Source organism: Danio rerio, chromosome 13 (genome assembly GCF_052040795.2).
Source record: "Danio rerio strain M-AB ecotype USA chromosome 13, GRCz13ab, whole genome shotgun sequence".
Classification (NCBI taxonomy): domain Eukaryota; kingdom Metazoa; phylum Chordata; class Actinopteri; order Cypriniformes; family Danionidae; genus Danio; species Danio rerio.
Window position 1 is genome coordinate 32,781,642 of NC_141033.1, and position 17,068 is coordinate 32,798,709.

Here is a 17,068-nt window from a genome sequence, read left to right on the forward strand (position 1 = left end):
GGTCCTTCTTCCTTTTCCTCGTCCCTGAGCGAGCCGACGCCAAGATGGTGAGTCGAGTGGGGAAAAATGAATATAATAATCTGATTAAATCTTCACCATCCGACGACGTAATAGTGTCATTTCGAGCGTAAAACACAATAAACATATATTATGGCCAATTTGTAGCTTCATTTGAACGATGTGCTGATTATTACCACAACGAAAGATGATAGTTTTCCAGTTCGGACCATCGTGTTACTCTTATCCAGTGCACGGGCAATGAAGAAAAACAATATTAGTGAGTGGGAACATATTTTTGTCCGTGGACATAAAGTAATAAATACGTGAAACCTTAGCACTTAATTTGGCCCTTGTATTTAGTGTCGAGCCTGTGAAGCTAACATGGCTAAACTGCTAACCATGGTTTAATACTCGCGAAGCTATGATGTTTTCTACATGGTTATCAGTTCATATTTGCAAAACGATTCTGATGTTCGTCAAGTAACTTAACTCTGTTGGATTCTTTTGTAACGATATATTGCTTTAAAGTGTCTTGAGTAAGAAATGAAGCTGTCATGCCAAGAAATACGAACTTTGTTCTTTGAGAAAAGCTCTCATGCAAGTTTAGCTCGGGGGTTTCTGTTAATTTGCATTATTATTATTGCTAGATTTAAAAGATGGTTTAATCCGGATTTTAATGTCACTTTGCAGAACGACACAGTCACTGTCAGGACCAGAAAGTTTATGACAAACCGGCTGCTTCAGAGGAAGCAAATGGTAAGTTGGTTGCAAATTTGATTTCCTTGCTTACTGAAGACAAAATGTGTATAATAAGATGCATTTGCTCATTCATGTTTTTTTAAAAATATATATATATTTTCAGATTGTCGATGTCCTGCATCCGGGCAAAGCAACAGTCCCTAAGACAGAGATCAGGGAAAAGCTTGCAAAAATGTACAAAACCACCCCTGATGTGGTGTTCGTCTTTGGCTTCAAAACACAGTTTGGTGGTGGCAAGACAACAGGGTTCGGCATGATCTACGATTCTTTGGACTACGCCAAGAAGAATGAGCCCAAATACAGGCTGCAGAGGGTATGCCATTCACTGATGCTTATAGTGCTGCATGATTAATATATAAAGTTGAAGTATTAAGGTACCACCTTTCACATCATTGTCTTAGACTGAGAAAACAGACTTGTGAGTTCTCTTTTTTTTTCTGTCTGTTTTAATTGCTTTCTAAAGCAAGTTCTTCAAACATTTAAGAGAGAGTTTATCTATAAATTAAAACCCATTAACTCACCCTTAACATGTTTCAAACCTTTTAGTTTTGTTCTGATGAACCCAAAATTTGTTTTGAAGATAGCTTAAACCCTGTAACATTGTTTTCTGTAAGAGGTAAAACTAATACTATGGAAGTCAGGGGTTTCTGGTTTTCAGCATTATTAAAAAAATCATTGGTTTAAAAAGAACCTCAAAGCTGAAAGGAGTAAATAATGAGTAAATGATTACTTATTTTTAGGTGAACTATCCCTTTGAAGTTTGGAGAACTTAATTATTTTACAAAACATTGTAAAATTCATTTAAATAACTAATTTAAAGATAAAATGTAGACTGAAAATATTATTGTTAATGTTGTGTAAAGTCGCAGTAGAGTGTGGCATCTTATGGCTGTTATAGCATCCAAAGGAAATTTGTGCCAAAAGTCAAGTTTGACAATTTAAGCACGAATTATAAAAACACAAAGGCTGTTATGTCGTATGTGTTGCTGTGTGCCAGACTGTAGCGTGGCAATTTGTGCTTTAATGTAAATTTGGGAGCACAATATTACAACCAGTTTCCTAAATTTGTAACAAGATTCGTATAAACCATTTTCTGCCAGCAAAACAAAATTCTGTTTATGACAAAAAATACATTTAGAAGTAATAGTAATTTCACTTATGGTTGATCACAATTGTGTGGCTCCATAAATATTACACAGCAAACCATTATCAGAGAAGAAAATGAAGGAACGTTGATTTTTATCAAATTTTAGAATGTTCAGGGTTTTTTTTTCTGACAAATTAAGCAGACGTTTTTAGCAATCGACAAGGTTTTTATTTTTATATATATATATATATATATATATATTTTTTTTTTTTTGAAAATTGAGTGGACCTTTTTACTATTATTCCCATTTCTACTGTTAAAATTACTGTCGAGTGCCCAATTGCATTTTCTAAAAAAATACATATTTATGTTTTGCAGCTCTTCATCAAACTGCTAGGTTTTGCCCATTTGTCAGCCTGATGCTTCCACTAATGTTTTAAAGAGCCCATATTATACATGAAATAGGGTCATATCTTGGTTGTAAGGGTCTCCAACAACAGTCTAATATGCATGCAAGGTCAAAAAACACTTTCTTGGTCTTATAATCTGCATTTATTTTTACCTAATTATCCCAGCGACTCCCGTATGAATCGTCCAGTGATTCATTTGTTCCCAAACCCCTCCTTAGCGCGAAGCTAATCTGCGCTGATTGGACCGATGACAGTCTGTCGCGATTGGTCGACTGCCTTTAGTCAGAGAGTGAAATGCCCAATAGCTAACCAGCAATATAAAAAGTAATCACGGTTCATACACGCTCAATAGTGTAGGTGTGGATTTTAGCTGCCACACACACACAAAAACACACACCTCTGGACGACAACGCTCCCGCTTATGCCCGCACCCGCCAGGTTTTAGCCTGAGAACCCGCCCCGTTTTCTGCCCGCCGCGCCCGATCCCGCTAGAGCGGGGGAGAACACAACCAAAAATCACCCAGCTACACAGTCCAGACAGCCAAGCTGTCTGTATAAACACACACACAGCACCAAGCACACAAAGCTCTCTCTTTCTCTCTCATACGCACGCACTAACACACACACAACCACCAAGCAGACTCATAGGCAAAGCTCTCTCTTTCTCATTCGCATAGCGATATCCGTGATATTGCTAGACAGCCTGCTCCCGTCCCAAATTAAACCCGTTACCGACCGCTCCCGCGATTTTTTTCGGAAATTTATTCCCGCGCCGCAGAAATCTGGCGCGGGGACAGCCACAGGAATGCAGACCTCTACCACGGAGCTCCATAAACAAAGCAGCACGCATCGTGTTTTTAACGTGACTTTGCGTGCGATAAGAGAATATAGCCAGTTAACCTGATACAGTACACTCGGTTACAAGTAACAAATCACAACTAAATACATTTGCAAGCTAGAGTCAACGAGGCAACAACTTTAATCGCACGTACTTACACTTGAGAAATGGAGAAAGAAACCCATTCTGACGTCCATCAGTAAGTTACTCTTTACTGATCCTTCCTTTAACAAACGCAGATGAAGTATTCTTTGTAGCATGTAGCTTCCAGAAGTTTCCAGTAGTTTCCAACTGCTTGGTTATAATGCTGATGTTTCATTTTTGGGTAGAGACTCGATATAATATCCATCAGCAGTGTGACTTCAATCGACCGGCATGTTTGTGTGCGTGTGTTTGTGGGTGTGCGTGTGTTTGTGGGTGTGTGTGTGTGTGTGTGTCTGGGTTTCTGCGTCAGAGGGCGGGGCCTCAGGTTTGAAATCTCCCGGGTTTGCGCATGCACGTGAATAACTTGGTTTCGTTCATACGTCATGGCGAAACACCTAATGACTCGGTATCAAGGCGACTCGTTTGAAGCACTATGAGTCGACTCTTTTATAGATGAATCAACCGTTTTAAACACTGTATTCTTACAGATTTAAGCCTTAGCTGGATACTTCACTTCACTTAGAGCTGTTACACACTACATGGAGGGGAATTTTCAAAAACCCATAATATGGGCTCTTTAATAATTTATCGGAGAAATTGAAAATGTAATATTCTACTATTATTTTCTCACTGCCCCAACTTGTTTTAAACCTGTTTAAGATTTACACCTATTGAAATCAAAGATATAGTGAAGAGTGTTGGAAAAAAAACAGCCAAAGATGATGCATTTTGTTTTTGCTATGGACGTCAACATTTAATACAAATTTAAGACATTTAATAAAATGTAATATTTTTCATAATTTTATGCTTTGATTAACAGAATATTGTGGTTCAAAAACAATTGTAGCTAACTGAGTAAATGTGAGCTTTTTTTTTAACCATCCTTTTTATATAATTGTTTTTGTTAGGGCGTTACTCACGCTATGTACAGTTGCCTTGAACTGGGCCAAAGCACGCTTGTCCCCCCGACGGCCCCCACTCACATTACAATCGTGCCTGGGCACTCTTACATCGATGATGCGCAGCTTAGTAAGCGCTCTCGCTCAGCGCAGTGGAGATTTCTTCAGTTATATTGTTTTAATCATTTGGAATGCTGTGATGCGCTGTCAAATATTTCGCCGAACAGATCGGCCACTTTTGACACTCTTAAACAATCAAAGTCCTCGTGCTGCAGGATTTAGGAGGTTTGCTGAAGGTGCAGCTGTCATGCAATGAGGGGTTTGCGTCTTTAATAAACTACAACAGTTTGCGTTCATTGAACAGTAAGAATGATCAATTAATCCTAATGAAACGGTCCCTCAAAAGTCACGTCTTGCTTTTAGTTTCTGGCTTATGCGGGTTCTGCACTCACCCACAAGCGTACTGCACCAAAGCCCAAGTGAACTGTGCCTGAGCCTGATTCAGAGCACTCACTCTTCTCAAACGATCCGGGAAACGGGCCTGGGCACGGTTCGGATAGCATAGTGTGAGTAAGCCCTTAGTTTTATGTGGATTGTTTAAGTCAGAATATGAGTTTTGATCTTTAGACATTTTTTGAGCTTGATTTAATTTCATATTTTGAATTTAAACAAGCTAAATGGAACAATGGCTAAAATATGACTATTTAAGATTGTGTAATAACTTTTATGGTTTAAAGATTCAGACACCAAAATGAATGCATTACCATTGGAACACTGAAGGGTCTTTTTGAACTTTAAATTTAAGCAACTTTTATTGGAGTGGTTTCAATGAGGAAATTACTTTTGTGAACCATTTTAGTGAATTGTTAAGTGTACATCAGACAAAGGAAGCTTGTTTTATAAAACTCTTGTCTTTATTCTTCAGCATGGCCTTTATGAGAAGAAAAAGACATCCAGAAAACAGCGCAAGGAACGCAAGAACAGAATGAAGAAAGTTAGAGGCATCAAGAAAGCATCTGTTGGTGCTTCTGGCAAAAAGGTAATGTTTATCTTCAGTATCCTCTGTAAGATTGAGAACCCTTTTTCTATCTTCTGCCTGTCATGGATGTTTTTGTCGTCATTGTCTTAGTTTTAATGTGTAATTTGTCATCTTTCCTCCTTGATCAAATGTACTTCTGGACTATAGAAGGTAAACGCTTTCACAAGTAGACTAACTGCTGTGGAAGGAGAGTCTGGAGTGATCTGTAAAGTTAACTCCAAACATTTAGCTGCTTTGTTCATGGCTAATGCTATTGACCCCAGTTTATGGTTTGAAATAATTCTTACAGGCACCTTTATATAATCCTACTTGAGTAGTGAGTAGAGCGCTTACTAATAGTGATGTGCTGACCGTGTAGGAATCAGTAGCACAAGCAAAATAGCAGGATTTACAAATTCATGCTGCAGTCAAAAAGACTGTTTTTTGGGGCTGTTGATCACAAACCCAGCATGAAATGAAAGCCTGTGTTTCAGAGTACTTCTAGACATGAGTAGATTTAGTTGAAAGATCTCATTTTGTCCAATCTTTTACCCTCTTTTGCCTCCCCTGGACCATTACAGAAGTGAAAGGCTTGAGTTTTCAGGAGAAGGTAGAGTGGAAATCGGCATGGTGTGCTGATGTGATCCACTTTTACCAGTTAACTTGCAGTGCTTTGCATGTTCAATCCCAATGCCTTACCCCCCTCACTTGCAGATATTTAAAGGAACCGGTGTCTCTAACACAGATTTGAAAAGAGAAAAAAATCTGTTAAATGCACCTAAACTGTTTGTCAATTGATTTGACTCACTAATTTGTAGCATGCTGTGTGTGGTTAGCATTCGCTCATTCGAGGTAAACTAGCCACTTTTACTGCATGTCTGCAAGTGTGTTCGTACCCACTGGATTATTCAGAAACAACCCATCCCTCAAGATACTCCCCTTTAAAGAGAGCCTTTGTCCTTGATAGATGTGATGTTTAGGGATTATGTATAAATCATTTGTCTGTAATGGGCTGATGTGGTTTTAGATTGAAGTGTTGTATTAATTTAACTGTATTCTCATCTTTGCTTTTACAGTAAGACCTTCAGGGAAGACCATCAGCCTGAAAATGTTCTTGTACATTGTCATCGAATAAATTCTTTAAAAAAAGTGGATACTGATGTCTTTGAGTGCTCAATCAGGAATGCAAGATTACCCTTATTTCTTGAATGTTTATTAACATGGTTTATCCAAGGATTAAGGTTTTAAGGATACAAGTCTGAAGAGATTGTTAATTCATTCCATTGGAATCTTACTACAGATGAACATTTGTGAATTTAGGTACATCACCCCTGCCTGCTGTCTTGCTATTGAACTAGATGATAATTTATAAATTCACCTGACCTTCTCCACACTCTGCTGTTTAAAGATGTAGAGATGATTATAAACCATTTCCCTTTACATTATTTTTCATTTATACAAAAACTATTTACAGAATTAAAGAAGGGGAGCAGACATCTTTATAAATAAAGATGGAATAGTCAAGGTTTTATAACAGGAAAGCATTGTAGAGTAGGAGTACTACTCAATCCATTCAGACAGAAAACTGACAAATGTATATATTTGATCATGTAATTTAAGAAATAAATTGTATAAGAACTACATTTTTAACAATGTTCAACTTGTTTTAAAAAAGCAACCGGTTGAAAAAAGTACAACTAGAGTTTTCTTGTTTTGATGCATAATGGCTAAGAAATAACTAAATTTAATTGTGTATTTTTTTGGTGTTGTGGCAAACTAAAACTAAAAAACGGACCATTAGAGAAAAGCCTTGGTGTTCAGCTCTGCATAAATCTAAAACTTCATTCATGATGATCTTAAAAGGGTCTGTAAGTCTTAAATTTGACTTGGTGAAACCTGCAGAGAAACCCTGTTAAAATGATGGTTGATCACTATTGTGTCTTTAAAAAAAAAAATAAAGTTCACACATTATTGTCAGAGTAAGGTGTAAGGTCAAAAGATTTTGAAATGAATGCTTTAATTCAAGGGTGCATTAAATGAATAGTAACGGTAAAGGTATGCCTTTGTCCTTTATGAATTATGTTTGTTGTTAATGGTTGTTTTAAATTATTTTACAATTTTGCTTTTGTGTGCCAAGCTTTACAAGTGACAGTCAAACTAAAATTATTTTAGTCAGCTAAGTTTTACTGTAATACTATGCACTGAATATCAAGCAGTGGTGTAATTGCTAGAATGGACACTAATAGCAGAAGAACACTTGAACAGTGTAGTGCAATTGCCAACTCTGCACAGATTTGCCACTGATTCCTTGTCTGGTTGATTCATTTTTCACAGAACTACTTTTTTTTTTTTTTCTTCCATAAGACATTTTTAAATATTTTGACCTGTGGTAAATAATTACAAAGACCATTTCAAACAGAATCTGTACAGTTTTTCTAAGCTGCATTTCTTTGTGTCTGCCATTGATTATAAATATGCCACTGACCTGTCCAAGATCTTCTAATATAATAGGTACGGGGGGGAAATGGGGCAAAAAAAAAAAAAAGTCTTGTGCAAATGATGTCTTCAGGGTTCCCATGTTACCACAGTAACCCTGGGCTCCAGTCTTCAGAGAGCTGAGTTTTGGCCTAGTGATTTGTGATTCATAAAAATAGCAAACCTGAGGGGGAAATTGGAGGGTTTTATGCCTGTTTGTGTTCTTTCCTCTGGGCATTGCCTTTCTCAGAGGAATATTTTATTGCCATTGTGCACAGGTGAAATTCAAAGCACATTGAGTTTGCTCTGATGCATTATTTGGAATATCAATGTGCATTGCATAACATTCTTCACACTAATTGGCGCTATTACATTAAACAGATAAAAATAAAAGATCAACTTGATATTTAGTTGTTGCTTTTAAGGATTCTCTGGCATTTAGACTCTTCTAAGCCTTTAATGCAACTGTTGATCAAGGGTAGGAATGCTGGGATTTATTTAGCTTTATGGATATTTATGCAACATGCGTCCAAGACCTGTTCGACATTTTCTGAAGAGTATTTCATTAGCATCCCCATAAAAAAGCTATTAAAAATGCACATAATCACAGTGGATAACAATAGTGCTTTCCCAAAGGATCTCAGAGGTTTGCATTGCATTAGAACATTTATTTGCTTGGCAGATGTCTTTACCTTGGGCAATTTCTCAGTAATCATATTGTGACACTGCTTATGTCTGCTTTCAAAGCCATATGATTTTTGTTTTCGAGGCAGATCATTTGTTACACTAGGAACTGATTGATTTTTGAACCTCTGAGAATGTGTTTTGAGATTCAAAGAAAGGAGAGTTCACCCCCCAAATGAAAATTTGCTGAATGAAAATGTAGCTCTCTCAACCCAATAAGCAATTGAACTTTTCTTTCAGGCGGATATTGAAGGTGTTTTAGCTGAAAATGTGGTTCTTGTTTGTAAAACGCAGGTAATGGCTGAAGATTTTTTTTCTAAATATTTTTTTAATCGACAATAAACTAATAAGCTCTTTTCAATTCATTTAATGAAGTAAAAGTCACTAAAACAAAGAAATTCTACAGAAAAAGTGCAAAGTCCACCAAGATCAAAGTACCTAAAAATAAAGCAAGATTCTGAATGGATAAATGCCATCTAATGTCTTTACAGGTTTATTTGAACCTCATCAAGCATTACAGGAGATTTAAAGCTGTTATCTTGTGCAAGTTGAGGTTGTAAAAAGCATAAACTAAAACAATGCTTACAATTAAAAAAAAAAAAACATTTAATTCATGGGTTTCCTTACTCAATAACTTATTTGTTAGATTTTTGTGATTTATAAAATTTAAAATGTGTGTGAATGAGAGTGTATAGGTGTTTTCCAGTGATGGGTTGCAGCTAGAAGGGCATCGTTGCGTAAAACGTGTTGGATAAGTTGGTGGTTCATTCTGCTCTGGCGACCCCAGATTAAGGGACTAACCTGAAAAGAAAATGAATTTTTATCAAATTTATAGCTAAGCAATACAGCTTTTCCAGCTCATATTCATTATGAGTGGCATTTTTGACCAAAACTATCTCTAAAGGAAAATAAAAGTACATTATTCATGGCCTATATAAAGGGAATTTCCAAATGTGCTATAATAAAACTCAGATTTGTCTTATTTTAGTCACACAACAAAATGGCACAAATGAAAAAGTAAAGTAAGAAAAGTAAATATTAAATACACTCATTGGCCACTTTATTAGGTATTTATTAGGTCCAACTGCTTGTTAATGCAAATTTCTAATCATCCAATCACATGGCAGCAACTCAATGCATTTAGGCATGGTCAAGACGACCTGCTGTACTGCTGTAAACCGAGCATCAATAGGGAAGAAAGGGGATTTACAGTGTAAGTGACTTTGAACGTGGCATGGTTGTTGGTGCCAGACGGGCTGGTCTTCAGGGATATTCATGCAAAAACCATCTCCAGTGTTTACAGAGAATGGTCTGAAAAAGAGAAAATATCCAATGTGCGTCAGTTCTGTGGGCATATAAATGCTTTGTTGATGTCAGAGGAGAATGGCCAGACTGGGTCATGCTGATAGAAAGGCAACTGTAACTCAAATAACCACTTATTACAACCGAGGCATGCAGAAGAGCACCTCTGAATGCACAACACGTCCAACCTTAAGGCGGATGGGCTCCAGCAGCAGAATACCACACCGGGTACTTTTAAGGTGTACATAATAAAATGGCCGGTGAGTATATTAACTATGAAATATATTACCCAGGACAACTTCCCACAATTTTGAATTGTTTCCCCAGCTACAATACTGATCAACATTTGAATAAATCAAAATCAATTAAAAAAATTGCCCTAAGACAATAATAGGTGTTGTTCAATAGTTTTACGACAACTTTGATAACCACTTCAAATGTTGACTACTATAGTAAAAGGCCTGCTTTAGTATACCATAAGGAGCCACAGATATTCATTTTGTTTTATGTGTACACATCGTTCCACCTTTAAGCCACTTAACTGCATTTTATGAATCACCAAGGACTGTGTTCAGCTAGAACTCTTTATTATTCTGCTTCAGAAAACAAGCTGGAAATGTTCATTTTGGGGTGCTTAAAAGTCCTCCCCCAGCGATGCCCAAACTAGGGCCCGCGGGCCAAAGTTGCCCCATGGTAACTTTTGATTTGGCCCTCCATCCCATCTGAGAAGAGGGGGGAATGATGTGGATGGTTTAGAGATTGCCATTTCAGATTTAATGTAACCTTTTATTTGTTTGTTTTATTGTTAGGCTACAATATATATATATATATATATATATATATATATATATATATATATATATATATATATATATATATATATATATATATATATATTGAAATAAATTGTTTCAATTTAAATGCTGTAGTTCAGTTTAAAATGTACATACTGTGACTTGACGGATAGGGGACAATGCAGAGACTTTGGTGGGCAAATCAAGGATCTGCTTGACTGGTGTATTCAGCATTGAACTCCCTTGTGTTAAAAATGATTGTTTATGCTTTTAGTGCAGTAAGTTACAGTTAAAAAGTTACACTGCATTAGTTAATACGATTCAAAGTGAGGTTTTCTATATATATATATATATATATATATATATATATATATATATATATATATATATATATATATATATATATATATATATATATATATATGTAAATATATATATATTATGAAATAAATGAGGAAACTGCCCATAGCAACTGTATATTTATCAACCCAAGGCTCTCAATGATATTTGATTTTTGGCCCTTCATACAAAAAAGTTTGGGCAGCCTTGGCCTACACTCTCAATAAATTGATACCCTTTCACATATACAGTTTTATTTCACTAATTTAAAATATACTAATACTATTTTAAATAAAAATTTAACATTTAATAAAAATACTAATTTAATCACTAATTTAAAAAAAATGCTTTTAGTTAGTCAGCTCTGAGATGACTGTGCTGTCTCAAGTGAAGAATTTATGCATCAGTTTACTTTTCCAGTTCCCCTAAGGAATATGTCATTGTTTTTGGTGCAATCCCTGGTTGAGTGTTATACCTTTAGTCAAATCTGGCCATAAAGGTTCTTTAGAATGTTTGATTTTTGACAACACCAAAACTCTTCTTAGTTGTATGTCAAACAAAGATATTTGCTTCGTTATTAAAAGTTCTCAGATCTCTTTACCTGCTTGCATAGGGGTGTGGAATCATATATTTAATGACATTGGGAACAGTTTTGGCTTCTTTGGAAAAACATTGTCTTTATCTTCTAAAGCTGTCGAAGTCTCAATCAAAATAATTCCTAATTGCTACCCAATAGATACCAAACTAGCTAAATTTAATAACGATATTTTCCCTGAATACTCATTTTGTACTCAATATGACGAAACACTAAATAAAGTTTTTGGAAGTGTACATAATGTAAAGTGTTTTGGGTTGATTTTTCCAATTTAATTAAATAATTTTTATTTCCAAACTTTTGTATATCCCCAAAAATTGTATCGTTTGGTTACTCTCTGAACTTAAACCCTTCTCATTGTGAATTTAATATTAATTTATTGCTTTTTCTGGATACATTTTACATGCATAAATGTAAATTTTCACAGGAACACCCTTACTTTTTTCCGTTCAGTGCTCCGGTTCAAAAGACATGTGCTATAGGTGAATTGGGTAAGCTAAATTGTGTGTAGTGTATTTGTGTGAATGAGTGGTTATGGATGTTTCCCAGTGCTGGGTTGCAGCTGTAAAGGCATCCGCTGCATAAAACATATGCTGGATAAATTGGCGGTTAATTTCGTTGTGGCAACCCCAGATTAATAAAAAAGACTTAAGACTCTAATATTTATATTGTATCTAAATTCTTTCTTGGTTTAAATCATTTAAACTTGTTTAATTTGCTGGCATTTTATTTATTTAAACCTTTTTGTCTCTGCTAAAATTGTATCTTTGTACGTTCTTTATTGCATCAACAATCTCTGTCTCTATAAATGCCTCAGATCTGCCACTAAGCGGCGCCGTTTGCCTTGTTTTAGCGCCTTGACTCTTTGCAATAATCAGTCACACATACCACACACAAAAACACATTCCCTGTGGTGAGGCTGATTCAATATTCCACCAGCTGATTTATGCAGAACAATTCTCCACAGGAATGGCTGGAGCCAGGCAGAGGAGGGGGTAAAACATCTCAAAAAAAGACTGTGGTAAAAATAATTATCTCTGGTGTCACTGTAGCAACAATCTTTGAGGCTGATGTCAATGAAATATTGAGCAGCACAATCACTTTGAATGTGATCTGAGGAGGGCTGGCGGTGGGTCAGGCAGAGCCACAGGAGCGCGCTTAGAATCTTCCGGAAACGTGGGCTGAATGCAGAGCGGCCGCGCACCACTGTCTGCAGTCATTTAATATGTCAAAACACTCCCGCTTCTCCTCGTCCGCGAACCTGGCGTCTGCCAGTTTGCTTTTTCTAAATGAATGTCACGTCTGTGAACGATATATAATTAATATCGCGTTGAATTATTTCTCCATCTCATGTTCTTCCATGTTTCTTTGTGTGTGCGGCGTGTTTTTCCTTGCGCGCGTTGTTGATCTTCACGCGCTCGAGCGTTGAGTTTGTCGTGGTTTCGTTGGAAAGTGCAGAAATTCTCCTTCACTGGCTGCTGTTTAACCTGCTTAAAAGCAAGTGGTCAGCAAAATGTTTCTTTTTAGCACCGTCATCACATTGACCACGACCTTTTAAAGAGATTTGCATAGAAACATGGGTCTTTGCTGACAAAGGATGCATGCAGATTGCTCTCTTTAAGGTATAAAGAGGTACAGGTATTGCTCAACCTCAGGAGAACTTCATTGAACAACACCATTATAGTACAAGTGTGATGTCTGATTTTTTTTATTGCCTGAATTTAACAAGCTTGTTTTTTCCCTTTCTCGCTCTCCCTCTCTTTCTCTCTCTCTGAAGTAAAACTGAGCTTATGACATACTTTACTTTGACCAACTCTTAAGTAGGTCGATTGAGTTGAGGCGTCCTTGATGTCTGTCTCTGTGCGGTATGAAGAACAAAACATGAGGTCTCCTTGACTTTCTTGTACTGTATTTTCAGTTACAGAAACATTTACTGTTCGTCGGCTTGTGATCTTTCGCTTGCTTTTTCAGATACATAACTACAGGTAGGATATCTGTTGGGTATTTTCTTAATATATGATCAGTCATCTTGAGGTGCACAGTGAAAGGTAGTTAGGCCTCATGGTAAACTTTAAAGCATAGTTAATCCAAAACAGAAGCCTGGAGAGTGACGTGGTTTCACTTTGTTGACCTAAAATGGAGATATTTTAAAGAATGAAGTAAGTACACTTCCAGAATTTTGAAAAATACCACTAAACTTAGTGGTTTATGGTTTTGAATAGCATTTAATATGTTCTTTAGTGTTCAGCAGATAAAACCAACTCAAAAAATGGAATAAGTGGAGGGTAAGTAAATGATGATAGAAATTTTATTTTAATGCCTTTAGTCTGTCTTCTTAAAATTAAGTGAACTACAAAAAACAACACCATAGCTTTGAATGAAATATTTTTGCAACAATGTAAAAGTCATAACTTTTGATTGTTAATTTTACATTACAGGGTGTCCACGGGGTCTTAAAGTATTAAAAGTTGATAAATCAAAAATGAGAAGGTACCTTAAAAGGTGTTAAAAACTCTAAATCATGTTTTCACAAGGTCCTAAATTTTGTTCAAGTGTTGTCTAAAGTGTTTGACTCCAAAAAAGCATAAACATATTTCTTTTTTTTCCTAATGTTGGTTCGAGCCTCGGTTGGGTCAGCTGGCGTTTCTGTGTGGAGTTTGAATGTTCTCCCTGCGTTCGCGTGGGTTTCCTCCGGGTACTTCGGTTTCCCCCACAGTCCAAAGATATGCGGTACAGGTGAATTGGGTAGGCTAAATTGTCTGTAGTGTGTGTGTGTGTGAGTGAGTGTGTGTGGATGTTTCCCAGAGATGGGTTGCAGCTGGAAGGGCATCCGCTGCGTAAAACATGTGCTGGATAAGTTGGTGGTTCATACCGCAGTGGCGACCTCGGATTAATAAAACTAATGAGACTAAGCCGAAAAGAAAAAGAATGTATTTTCCTCCTAATATTAACAACGGCATGCTTGATCCATGCGATTTGTTTCGGGCCGGGGCGTGTTTGACCAAACTCCACCGTTCGGTTGATGTCACGTAATTTGAAACAAACACAGGAAGGTGATGTGTCGCTTTCCACATATAGGGAAACGCACATAATGCCACATAATGGCAAAACGGGAAAATGTAAGTTTGCGTACTCCTGGTTGGAGAAAGATGAGTTTAAACAGGGCTGAAGCCTGTCACTGAAAACAACCATGTAGTTTATTCCTTCAAGCGTTGTTTCTTCTGAGCTTATCTGACTCCTCCATTGATTTATTTAACTACAACTGTTTATTAAGTTAAAGATACTGATTAGAATTTAAAGTGGTGATGAGGTCTTAAAATGTTCTGAGGTCTTTTATAAGTCCTAAAAATGTACTGACATTACCTTTTGGATTTCAGCATATACCCTGCATTAGCTTATGTCATGCAAATGCACAACATGATGACCAGATTATAATACATTCATGGCTAACTGAAAATCAACTGCCCTTTTTGTTGTAAATCTACAATAAAGCAGATTTTCATCCAACAATTTAAGTTCATTACTACTATGCAGATGAACCTGTTTTTGTATGTTGTCAGGTTACCAGGTTAGGCTAACCAGACATTTTTTCAATACAGGTAGAGTGTGTGGGCGCCCTTGCGTTCGATATCTCCTGACCACCCCTGCATCTCACTGCAAAGGTTACACCGTGATCTCCCCACAAATTGATTAAAGGAGAGTCTCACTCAGTCACAGTATAGTGCAAACAATCCAGCACCCATCAATAGGAAAGAGGCAGCCAGGTAAACTACTGTGTTCAGGCAGTGCTTTGATCACAGCACGCATGGCCTTTTCCATTTTCCGTGCCTACTTCTTAACCCCCTGCCGTGTTTGGTCTCTGTTCCTTGGCTATTCACTGTCAATCCTTTTCTTATGTTTCCTTCACTGCACTTCAGATTTCTATTGTAAAAAAACGTACAGAATAACAGTTCTGGCAGCTGTTGCTTTGAATCTTTTATGCTTTAAATCCGAGATAACAGAGCAAAGCAATAAAATGGCTTTAGATGTGTCTCAGAATGCTTTGATGTACATTCTGATATTATTAATCACGCGGTGGTATTTTGGGATTTTTACAGATTTCATTTCTTTATTTTTTCGTTCTACTGGTTGAATTTTGTTAGATGATATTCAGTCCAACAGCACTTTGGCAAGTTCTGTCAGTCATGATTGTTTTTGGAAATGTAGACCTATGTAGTTGCCAGCTTGCATTAGAATTTTTAAGCTTAGAACGTAAAATATTGAGTATACTGAGACACCGAATTTAGTACAGTCCCTTGTACATTCCATGTGCACAGAAAGATGCTGTTGTTCACTCTGTGGCCACTGGTGTCACTAATAACAAGGGTTTTTGTTTTTTACGTAAAGCTTAAAAATGTTATATAATGTTTGAAACTATGCATTGCATTGAAAATCTTAGGGTTAGTTCAACCAGAAATGAAAATGATGCTACTAATTACTCAACCCCATGTTGTTTCAAACCCCTAAGACATTCTTCAGAGCTTGAATTTAGATGTTTTAGGTAAAAATTGAAAGCTTCCTAATCCTACATAGATGGCAAGGTTCCTGACTTGTTTAAAGTCCAGAGATTTCCCCAAAACATCCTCAAAACAAAATCTTTCAGTGGTTTAATTGGAAGGTTTTCAAACTTGACGATACTTTTATTTGCACATTAAGCAAAAACAATCACTTTATTTAACAATTTTCTCTCAGTATTATAACATGACTTTAACTTTTGGGTGAACTAGTATATGGTACTAGTATATGGGCCACCACAACTGTGTTTATTAATTATTTTAAGTGATAAAATGTTTGTAAAATACAAGTTCGTCCATGTTTACTTTCTTTAACCTGTTGTACAATAGAAGCAACATTGTGCTTGAGTCGAACGGATTTCTCTGAATATCCATTTGACTGATTACATGCAGTCATTTTTAGGAAAGCAGCGTTCTTGCTTGTGTGATATTGCTTAAATACTGTATTATGTTGTGTTAAGGCAATAAATCTGGCGTATGATTGTTACAATAGCAGTGAGCTGGTGATGAAAGAGTCAGAGTTGTGTAGAAGAGGATGTTTTGCTTGTGTGGCAGTGGTAAGAATGACATAAATGGAGCTTTCAGCTCAGGGACTGGTAACAGATGGTCTTGGAAAATGAGGTTCTTCTCAGCAGCGCTGACGTGCTCTCCCAGGCCCCCTCCGCCCCCCATTTCTCTCTTTTCCTCTTATTCTCTGTACTGTTTCTACCGCTTCTTTTTCTTCTGAGTCTCACATGCTTGCCCCTTTCCTCCCCTATGATTTCGCAAAGGTGCAAAAGCCAGAGAACTCATAGGAGTAGTCCTACATTAGATTGCTTTATCCATGCCAAAAGAGGTGAAAAAAGGTGCACGGAGGGTGGGGAGATGGCAGAAAGAGCAGGAAGAGGATAACAATGAAAATAGAGAACGACAAGAGAAGAGATGCTCCTAATTGGGTGGAAAGACTGCAAAGATCTGCTGTCTGCTTTCTTAAAATCTCTATTAGACACAAAAACAGATCTTAAATTGGTTATTTTTCAAACACCTTCTCCTAGTTTAGCTAAAAGTAAGCAATTTGTAGTTTAATCTAGTTAAAACTTACGAACCTGGAAGATTGTTAATCAGTTGCGCTTTTGTTAAACCCATCAGCTTTCACTTAGCTTTGAACTAACTACATTCAACAGTGAAATTA

The 17,068-nt window shown here is 36.8% G+C and overlaps 1 protein-coding gene across 5 annotated transcripts; it reads left to right on the forward strand.

Annotated features, from left to right (window-relative positions):
- The first annotated feature begins 11 nt into the window (after positions 1–11).
- Positions 12–8,530, forward strand: rps24 (ribosomal protein S24). 5 transcript variants are annotated; one of them, NM_001441958.2, is given in 6 exon segments: positions 12–47; positions 691–756; positions 863–1,072; positions 5,063–5,176; positions 5,737–5,765; positions 6,232–8,530. In NM_001441958.2, coding segments are annotated over 5 exon segments (399 nt in total). In that variant the 5' UTR covers positions 12–44; the 3' UTR covers positions 5,743–5,765; positions 6,232–8,530.
- Positions 8,531–17,068: the final 8,538 nt, after the last annotated feature.